The 10228-nt window shown below is 40.0% G+C and overlaps 2 protein-coding genes across 2 annotated transcripts; both read right to left on the reverse strand.

The window, feature by feature from the left end:
- Window positions 1–1915: 1915 nt before the first annotated feature.
- On the reverse strand, window positions 1916–2843 carry LOC145559950 (uncharacterized). The gene is made up of 2 exons (XM_081621219.1): window positions 2453–2843; window positions 1916–2370 (listed from the first exon to the last, which is right to left on the reverse strand). Exons 1-2 carry the CDS (start codon window positions 2771–2773, stop codon window positions 2248–2250), a joined length of 444 nt encoding a protein of 147 aa, XP_081477345.1. The 5' UTR covers window positions 2774–2843; the 3' UTR covers window positions 1916–2247.
- A 6304-nt stretch (window positions 2844–9147) lies between these two features.
- Window positions 9148–9621, reverse strand: LOC145557782 (uncharacterized). Its single transcript, XM_081618960.1, has one exon. It carries the CDS (start codon window positions 9619–9621, stop codon window positions 9148–9150), a length of 474 nt encoding a protein of 157 aa, XP_081475086.1.
- Window positions 9622–10228: the final 607 nt, after the last annotated feature.

The raw sequence follows: 10228 nt of genomic DNA on the forward strand, positions 1-10228 counted from the left end.
TCAACATACTCCGCACATACCCACATGTCATTGGTATGGATTCTACTTACAAGACCAATCGATATAACATGCCTTTCTTTGAGATAGTAGGCGTGACACCGACAAACCAGAATTTTCTAGTTGGATATGTTTTCATGCGCGACGAGTGCACGGCTAGCTATCGGTGGGTGTTGCAGAGATTAAGGGAGTTGATTGGATTTGATATAGAGCCATCTGTATTTATTTCAGACCGTGATCTTGGGCCATGTGCGGCTTTGAGAGAAGTCTTTCCAGGGACGTCACATTTACTCTGTCTATGGAACATCAACAGAGATGTGGAGGCTAAGGTGACGAAGATGTTTGGAAACAAGACGGTTGGTGTCAGTTTTAGAGCTGGGAGATGGTTCAAAATTGTGAATGCAACAACACAGGCGGAGTATGATCGTGCTCTAACTGCCATGCAAGTGAGGTGGGGAAAATATCCGGAAGTGATTCAGTATGTTCAGAGAACATGGCTTTGTCATAAGGAGAAATTTGTGAAATTTTGGATGAACCAGATTCTTCATTTTGGTAATACCACCAACTGCAGAGTTGAGAGCCAACATTCAGCAGTGAAAACTTGGTTTGAATCATCCACAGGTTAGTTGTATTATTTTATTAGTTGTTCTCGTTGTTACGTAATTGTAATTGTATTTGAATTTACTAATTAGAATCATTGGCAGGTGCTTTGGATACCGTATGGGCCCGAGTCCATTGTCATATCGGTAATCGCATCATACAAATTCGTAATGACTTGGAGGCATCAAGGTCTAAAATTGGTCAGATGTACAGACAGTTGCCACTGTCACGTATAAATGGCAAAGTGTCTCAACATTGCTTGAAAGTTCTGGATAAGGAGACGAAAAGGATGCGGGATTTGAGTTACCAGGTCCATGAACGGTGCGGATGTGCTATGCGTGTGACCCATGGTCTTCCATGTTCTTGCCAGATACATGATTCGATAGTTGCACAGACAGGATTGTATAGCAGCCAAATTCATTCTTTCTGGAAGATACTGGTTATTGGTGATGGTGTTAACATTCCTGAAGTGGTAAATGATTCGACCGAGGAGGCTGCACATTTTCGGTCCCTAATCGACGAAGTCATGGAAAGTGACCCGGCCGTACGTCGAAATGTAACGCGAATCATTGAAGAGGAGCTACATCCAGATCATTCACACCTTGAAGAAACACATATCAACCTTAACACTCGTGGTCGACCGAAGAGAAATAACACTAGGTGTGATCGTAGCTATTTCGAGCATGTGAACCGTCAACACACTCAACGTGGTGGTGACCAAGAACCAGGTAATACTAAAATTCTATATTTAATATAAAAATATGTAAACTTAATACTTGTAGCTTTACTAATAATTTATCTTTTAATTTTGTGTTGTAGATCCAAGTGACATTAGTCAATGCAGGTATTTGAACTTGCTTCCAGCCCCAATGTTGCCGTACATTACGTCTTGGAAGGATGTCATCGGTGATGGGAACTGTGGCTTTCGTTGTGTCGCCGACTTCTTCTTTGGCGATCAAAATAAGTGGTTTGACGCTCGGGAAACAATAGCGAACGAGATCGCTGGTCATCCTGATTTGTACGAACGTATTTACGGGCTTGGGCGACTTTGGATGAACGTGGAACGTATTCGATGGGATGGTGGGGTTGTCGGGGAGCGGCATTGGATGGTTACAATTCAAGATTTATTTCCTATTGCTACGTGGTTCAACGCAAGGGTGATTTGTCTTGGAGTAGGCCTAGTACCAACTTGCTACTACCCATGCATCACAGTCTTACCGCTTAGGGCACGCAACGGGGTTCGGTCACCGACTCGAGAGTTTGTGATTGCTACAGTTGGTGGATCACATTTTATCCGTCTTGACCTTGTACCTGATTCACCACTCCCGCCGATCGCCGGTTGGTGGACGCAAAACCACGAGGATAGTGTCAATGGATGGGATCAAGCATATCAGTTGAGAAGGGACATGTGGGATGCATTAGTTAGGTAGTTTGTAATGTACATTTACTAACTTTGAACATTTGTAAGAAAATTAGAATTATGAAATTAATTTTAAATGTATTTGCTTTTAATCTAACATGATATGCAACAAAACATCAAATATAAAATAAAATAAGTGTCCAGTTTATACAGTACATTTAAAAAACAAAAATTAAAAACAAGTTCATAACATAAGTAAAACCACTAACAGAACATCTAATCAAAATAATCTAAAGTCCCATTTTTGACTTCCAATCAAATACAAGCTGCTCAGTCATTGTTCGAGTCTCACTCGACATTTCAGGATACTCAGCTAGTGCTCTTTGGTGAATCTCCATGGACCGACCCATCCACTGCAAATCAAACAATAACATATTTTAAACACAAAAATTCATATAAGTCATTGTTAATATAATAATAAGCATAAATACTTACGTAATCAGTGTTAGTCCGCTCAGGCAGGTTGCTTGTAACTCCTGCACCTGGAGATACCCGCGGGTGAGAAAACCTGTACAGCCACTGCATGTAACCAGGCACAACCGAAGGAGCTGCAGCACTAAGCCTGGGTAGGGCACCTAAAACAACACTCTGAGATACCCCAGGGACAAACCTGTTCCACATCACAGCTGTCATCTCAGTCGGGTAGTCTACCCGATACATCTTCAAGTTAGTCGGCCTCTTGGCCTTCTCTGGCCTGATGATCTCGCGGGGAATGCCTTGCACGAAACCAAGCTGGCGCACCACTCTATCAGGCATGTACGACTCAATGATGTTACGGTACTGGATGCAGCCAATGAATAAAGTGGGGGGCACTCGTAATGCAGGATCAGCTCCGTACGGTAGCCAGTTTACCTCACGGTCAGTAAGCGCATCAATCCTAGTACGAAAAGCTAACAGGCGCTCTAGGTTCTTGCTAGGACATCCCGCTCCAACATCCCAAGCAGACGCACGAGGCATTTGAAGGTCCCGGGTCAAGGTACCCTGCTTTGGCTGAAAGCACGGAAAGTACTCGTAAATCCACGCTTGCAGAAGCGTGAGACAACCAGCAATCGAATCAGCACCTTTCCGTGATGCCGTGCCCAGTTGCCGATACAAGTAGGCAAGTGCAACTGTTCCCCAAGCATACTCGTTAATAGGGACATCCGTGTGACATAGCTTGTGGAGGAAGGAAGGATGCGTACGGTTACCACTCTTGTCTACAAACAGTGTACCTCCAAGCACTAACCACAAGTATGCATCAAGCTGGTCACTAAAATCCCGGTCAACCGCCAATGTCGACTCAAAAATCTTATCAGTCAACACCCCACTACCCTGCCAAATGGTCTTTGTGCCGCAAACCTCAGACAGATCATCTGGAGTCATATCCATGGTGACCGAGCACGCGTCCCGTAACACGTCCGTGCTAGGAGTAGTGGTCACCATATTTCCTGCAACCCGTAACCCAAGTATGTTGTACACGTCATGCAGCAAGATCGTAATCTCCCCAAATGGCATGTGAAAGGTGTTCGTATCTGGCTGCCACCTCTCAACAAAAGCAGGAATCAACGGCCAATCAAGTCTCTTAAACATCAGGGCGGGCAAGTGAGACAACCAACTAGCATCAATCGCCGCAAGGTCCTCCACAGATTGACGACCTCGCCAAGTGAACAAGTCAGAACATAACTTTGTCCTACTCAAACAGCGCAAAACACTACGCTCCTGCTCCATCCAGATATACCGTGCCACGTGACCACCAAAACTAGGGATAACTGACCCATCCTCAGGCCCACCCGGCATTGGTTCCTGCACTAACCATGCCTCTGCAGAGCTGGAAGTAGGCTGACTCGATCCACTACCAACAAATCTCCCAGACTGACCCCTATATACCATATGGAAATCCTGAGGGTCCTGTTCTTCATCCCGGTCACCAGCATGACTAGCCGAACATTCGTCTTCCTTGCAGATATGGGTGCTCCACTTGCAGAGTACAAGGGCCGACTACTACCAGACTGTTGGTCTCTCGACCAACCACTAGTAGACCCGTATTGCTGCTGCTCGGGCTGAAGCGGTGAAGATCGAGATGTCTGTCTCCTAACAGACGCATTCAGACGTCGTGATATTGCATGTCGAGCACTAGAACCCTCGATCTACATAAAAAAAAAATCCGATTTTAGTAATAATAATAATAATAACAATAATAATAATAATAACAATAATAATAATAATAACAATAATAATAATAATAACAATAATAATAATAATAATAATAATAATAATAATAATAATAATAATAATAATAATAATAATAATAATAATAATAATAATAATAAAAACAATAACAACAAATAAACTTAACAATAACAACAATAACCATAATAACAATAATAACAACAACAACAACAACAACAACAAATACAAATTAACAACAACAAATAAACTTAACAACAACAATAACTAACAACAACAACAACAACAAATACAAATTAACAACAACAACAATAACCATAATAACAATAATAATAACACTAATATCAACAACTATAATACTAATCATAATTAAAAATATTAATAATAGTACTACTAATAACAATAATAATAATATTATTATAACAACAAAAAAAAAAAAAAAAAAATAAACAACAACAATAACCATAAAAACCCTAATATCAAATTAGTTTAATAATAATACTAATCATATTTTTAAAAATAATAACACTAATAATAATAATAATAATAATAATAATAATAATAATAATAATAATAATAATAATAATAATAATAATAATAATAATAATAATAATAATAATAATAATAATAATAATAATAATAATAATATCAACAATTATAATAACAATAATAATAATAATAATAACCATAACACTTCAAAATAACAACAAAATTAACAAAATCAAAAAAAAAAAAAACAAATTAACAACAACAACAATAACCTTAACATTAATAATAAAAACCTAATATCAACAAAATAATAAAAATTATCATATTTTAAAAATAATTACATTACAAAATATACTAACCATAATAATAACAACAACAATAATAATAATATCAACAATAATAATAACAATAATCACCATAAATAATAACATTAATTAATAAATAATAATAATTCTAATAACAAAACAAAAACAAAATCCGAAAAAAAAAATTTAAATTAACAATTTTATTAACGGGCAAAGAAAAAAAAAAAAAAATTGGAACTTCCGCCCAAAAATTCCGGAAGTTCCATGGAGGATCCGCCTGGAATTTCCGGATCCTCCATGGAACATCCGGAATTTCTGGGCGGATGTCACTTCCGCCCAAAATTTCCGGATGTTCCATGGAGGATCCGGAAATTCCAGGCGGATCCTCCATGGAACTTCCGGAATTTTTGGGCGGAAGTTCCTGGGATCCGAAATTAAAAAAAAAAAAAAAACCTCGTCTCCACCATCGCCGCCGCCGCCTCCGCCGCTGCCACCAGCGCCGCCGAAGGTCCTCCCTCCGAATCTCAGCCTAATCCGCCTCGAATCACCCATTTTTTTTTGTGTTTACGATGATTGTTGTTTTTTTAAAAAATGAAGAAAAATTTTTGAATTTATTTTTTTAAAAAAAAAAATTGTTTTAGAGAGTTAGAGAGTAAGAGAGTTTGAGAGTAAGAGAGTTAGAGAGAGAAGTAAAGAAGTGAGAAATGTTGGTCGGGAAGGAAAAAACCGTATTTATATATTAGGGGTAAAATTGGAATTTCAAGACAAAAAGGGAGCATTACCCGGTAAAATGGGAGCGACAAATAACAAGTAAATGCTGAGTACTTTTTCCACTATTAATAGTTTTTTGTAATGTTGTTCATGTTCTTGAAAAAAAAAAAAAAAAAAAAAGGCAAAATTGTCCTTAATAGCACCAACTATAGGTTAGGTATTTGGGTGCAATGAATAGCACAATCTTAATGGGGTGTAATCTTTTTTTTTTTTTTTTTTTTTTTTTTTTTTTTTTTTGAAACCTCTCTCAAAGGGAACCTATATTAATAAATCATTAGAAACAAAAGGAAAAATACAACTCGGAACATCGTTAACCCACACTCTTCGCCCCAACTCCCAAGGTTGGTAGTGAGCTAAAGTATGCGCTACTTTATTACCACTACACTTAACAAAAGACCAAGAAATAAAATCAAAACTAGAACATAAACTCAAAACATCATCTAAAATTAAATGGAAATTACTCTGTCCCTTCGAGCCCTTACGCAAAGCTTGAATCAGCTGCAAACAGTCACTTTCCACCACCACATTCTTGAAACCCATCTCAATCGCCCAGCTCATACCCAAAACAATTGCCTTAGCTTCTGCAATTTTTGCTTCCCAAGTCTCCTTGCACTGGTACGCTGCACACCCAAGCACATTGCCTTCACAGTCTCTCGCAACAGCCCCAAAACCAGAACCCACACCCCCCAACAAACCTGCATCAACATTCAGCTTAATACATCCCAATTCAGGCCTAGTTCAGCTCACGGGGTGGCTCACAACTTGCTGCCCCTGAATCTGCCCACTCCCACCTCCTCCCTCCCTCACTTCCCCGCAAATCTTCATCACATAGTTAATAGTAGTCACAAGGTCTGGATGTTCTCCTTCAATCACCCAAGCATTTCGTGCACTCCAATTAGCCCAACAAATGGTGAGAATATTTTCCACATCAGTTATCTCAAGCTCCTTGAAACAATAATCCCACCAGTCCATAACGCAACGAAATCTCAAATCAGCAACATCACTGTAAGGGGACTTATACCATATTTCCCGAGCTAATGCGCAATCTTTTTGCAATCTTTTAAGGCATGTATCACAGATTCCTCAGCACTATTACACACACCACACACCGAATCAAAATCCTTCAAACGCACACTCAACCCTTTTTTAGTAGGCAAAGCTTCGTGGCAGGCTCTCCACAAAAATACCTTTGTCCTAGGAAGCACTCGGACAACCCATATCTTCTTCCAAATTCCCAGAGACGAGGTAGCATCCACCTCATTCATCTTCCAATCGTCATCAAATAGAGCTCTATACGCTGATTTAACAGAATATACTCCACTCTTCTCTAAGTCCCAGCATAACTTATCTTCTGGAAGGCGATTACTCAAAGGAATATTCAGAATTCTTTGTTGCTCAAACGGAAAAAAGATGCCAGCAATCACAGTCGGGTCCCAGCACTTCTTCACAGGATCAATGAGATCACAGACCTCCAAATCAGAACTAACATTCCCCCTAGGAGATAAAACTCTAAGAGTTTGAGTGTTAGGAACCCAAGGATCATCCCACACTCTAATCTTTTCACCATTTTCGACTCTCCATCTCATGCCCCTTCTAAGGACCCAACGAGCTTCCCAAATTCCTCTCCATGTATAACTAGGAGAAGTACCCAAATCTGCCTCCATAAAGCTCTTCGAAGGATAATACTTGCCTTTCAAAACTTGTTCAATCAAGCTACCCGGTTCCATAGCAAGTCTCCACGCTTGTTTCCCAAGTAAAGCCCAATTGAAAAGTTTAAAATCTCTAAAGCCCAACCCTCCTTCATTTTTCGGACGACAAAATTTTTTCCAAGCGAGCCAATGTATCTTTCTCTCCCCTTGCTTTTGACCCCACCAAAACTGAGCAACCAAAGATCGGATTTCATCACAAAACGAGGATGGGAACTTGAACACACTCATCGCATAAGTAGGGAGAGATTGGGCCACCGCCTTTATCATAACCTCCCTACCCGCCTTAGATAGAACCATCCCCTTCCAACCTTGGAGCTTCTTCCACAACTTCTCCTTTACTCCTCTAGTAATCACTTTCTTCGACCTCCCCACAACAGTTGTCAGCCCCAAATAGCGATCATGTACATCCACAAGCTTCACACCCAAACTTTCCGCTAAAGCAAACCTCCTGTTTTGAGTCACACCCTTACTAAAAGACACCGTAGTTTTGTCAAAATTGACCTTTTGCCCGGACGACCTCTCATAAAGCTCAAGCACCCCTTTAATGGCAGCCACATCTTGTTTTGCAGCTCTAGTAAATATAATGCAATCATCGGCGAAAAGAAGATGATTAATAGAGGGGGCAGAAGAGGCAATCCGAATCCCTCTAAGGCTGCCACTTTCTTCGGCTCTTCGCAAGAAGTGTGAGAAAACTTCCGCACATAAAATAAAGAGGTAGGGTGAGATTGGGTCTCCTTGACGGATGCCCCTAGATGGAACAAAATCATCCGTTGGTATACCATTAACTAGAACAGAAAACGACACCGACCTCACACAATTCATGACCCTATCACGCCATTTATCCTCAAAACCAAATTTATCCAGAGCGACATCAAGAAAATCCCACTCAATTCTGTCATATGCTTTAGACATGTCTAACTTCATAGCCATACTTCCCTCAACATGAATTTTTCATATAATGGAAAAGCTCAAAAGCCACAAGAATGTTATCCGTAATCAATCTCCCCGGTGTAAAGACACTTTGATTGACGGAAATAATTTTTTCAAGGAACAACTTCAATCTATTTGCCAACACTTTCGACACAAGCTTGTAAATTACATTGCACAGAGAGATTGGTCTAAAATCCGACACACAGTTTGCATCCTTTTTTTGCGGAATGAGAACTATAAACGTTTTGTTTAAAAATGCAGGGATCGACATACCTCTCAAGATGGCTAAGACAGTATTCCTAACTGATGGGCCGACAATACTCCAGTAAGATTGGAAAAATAATGGGCACATTCCATCCGGACCTGGCGCTTTGATCGGATGCATCTGGCTCAAAGCAATTTTAACTTCCTCCTCCCTGTACTCGGCACTCAACATTGCATTCATGTCATTGGTAACCCGAGCTTGAAAATTGTGCAAGGCTTGTTCAATAAATTCGGGGTTGGAAGAAGCAAACATATTCTGAAAATAGCTCATTGCTATCTCACTTTTAGACACCTCATCTGATCGTAGTTCGCCCCTCTCATTCATCAGCCCTCTAATAGTGTTCCTACCTTTGCATGCCGAAGCGCGTTGATGGAAGAACTTTGTGTTTTTATCCCCTGCTTCCAACCAGAGTACCCTTGACCTTTGTTTCCAATAGACTTCTTCGTGTTGGACAAGGTTAGAGATGTCTCGAATGAGCTTTTTCCTCTGTTGCAATTAAGCTGCTGTGAGACGACCCTTGTTCAAGGAGCGAAGTAACTTCCTCTTTTTAGCCAGCTCCTTGAACGTAGCCCCAAACTTCTTAGTAATCCAATCTGTCAGCTCACTAGCACACATTGCTAGCTTGGTTTCGAGGCTAAAACCCCCCATCCAAGCGTTCTCTATCACACTTTCACAAGACTCATCTGCCTGCCACATCTGCTCGAATCTAAACGGCTTCCCCTTAGCATCCTTCGACAATTTATTATTCAAGACAAGTTTTATGGGGGCATGGTCGGACCAATCTCTGTCAAGATTAAATAAATGGGCATCGGGAAAGCAGCTCAACCAACTATCAATAGCAAGGGCCCTATCAAGTCGGCATTGGATATTCTCCCCTTCCTCTCTCCCATTATCATAGGTGAATTCATACCCCGAAAATGGAATATTCACAAGCCCACAAAAATTAACCGCCCTTCTAAACCATTCCATTTGCCAATCTGCTCTATCATTTCCTCCCGCCTGTAGGGAATAGTTTCAAGCTTTTAAATCCCACTAGCTTGAACCCCACTGTGATCATACACTAAAGTACGGTGGCGTCCAAAAGGGAAGAAGATAGAGCAAAAGAGTCGCCAACAAGTTTTTAAGGAACTTGTAAACCGTTCACGAGGTGAAGGTTACACCCCTTAACGATCCAAGAGATCGTCAACTCCATAAGGTCATGAACCAAATAAGGGTTCGGGGATGATGATACAAATCCAACCTAAAAGAGATTGAACCTGCCCTAATAATAGGCCTCTACTTTATTCTGCTCGTATTCATGTGCGCTTTCTGACTAACATACAATCAATAGGATTAACCCTAAACCTGTTTAATCTATGTTGGTTGAATATTAATGCACAAATAAACTATTATTGGCGATCACTTGAATTATAATCACAATTAACCCTAAACAAGATTATTAATTATCTTATTAAGCGTGGTTACAAGAAAAAATTCCCTTTAACATTCAATAAAAGGTGTGATCAAGCAATAACAATGAAAATCAAGCAACATAATAAATAATCATCATCACTAATAATAATAATAATAATAACAA

This window comes from Chenopodium album, chromosome 9, assembly GCF_948465745.1.
Source record: "Chenopodium album chromosome 9, dcCheAlbu1.1, whole genome shotgun sequence".
Lineage (NCBI taxonomy): Eukaryota > Viridiplantae > Streptophyta > Magnoliopsida > Caryophyllales > Amaranthaceae > Chenopodium > Chenopodium album.

What these genes read in the sequence shown, in the direction of transcription:
- LOC145557782 (XM_081618960.1), bottom strand. Translation starts at nt 9,621, where the DNA reads ATGGAATGGTTTAGAAGGGCGGTTAATTTTTGTGGGCTTGTGAATATT.
- LOC145559950 (XM_081621219.1), bottom strand. Translation starts at nt 2,773, where the DNA reads ATGCCTGATAGAGTGGTGCGCCAGCTTGGTTTCGTGCAAGGCATTCCC. An exon ending in AGCGGACTAACACTGATTAC is followed by an intron (nt 2,371 to 2,452) that starts GTAAGTATTTAT and finishes TTTGATTTGCAG; the next exon opens with TGGATGGGTCGGTCCATGGA.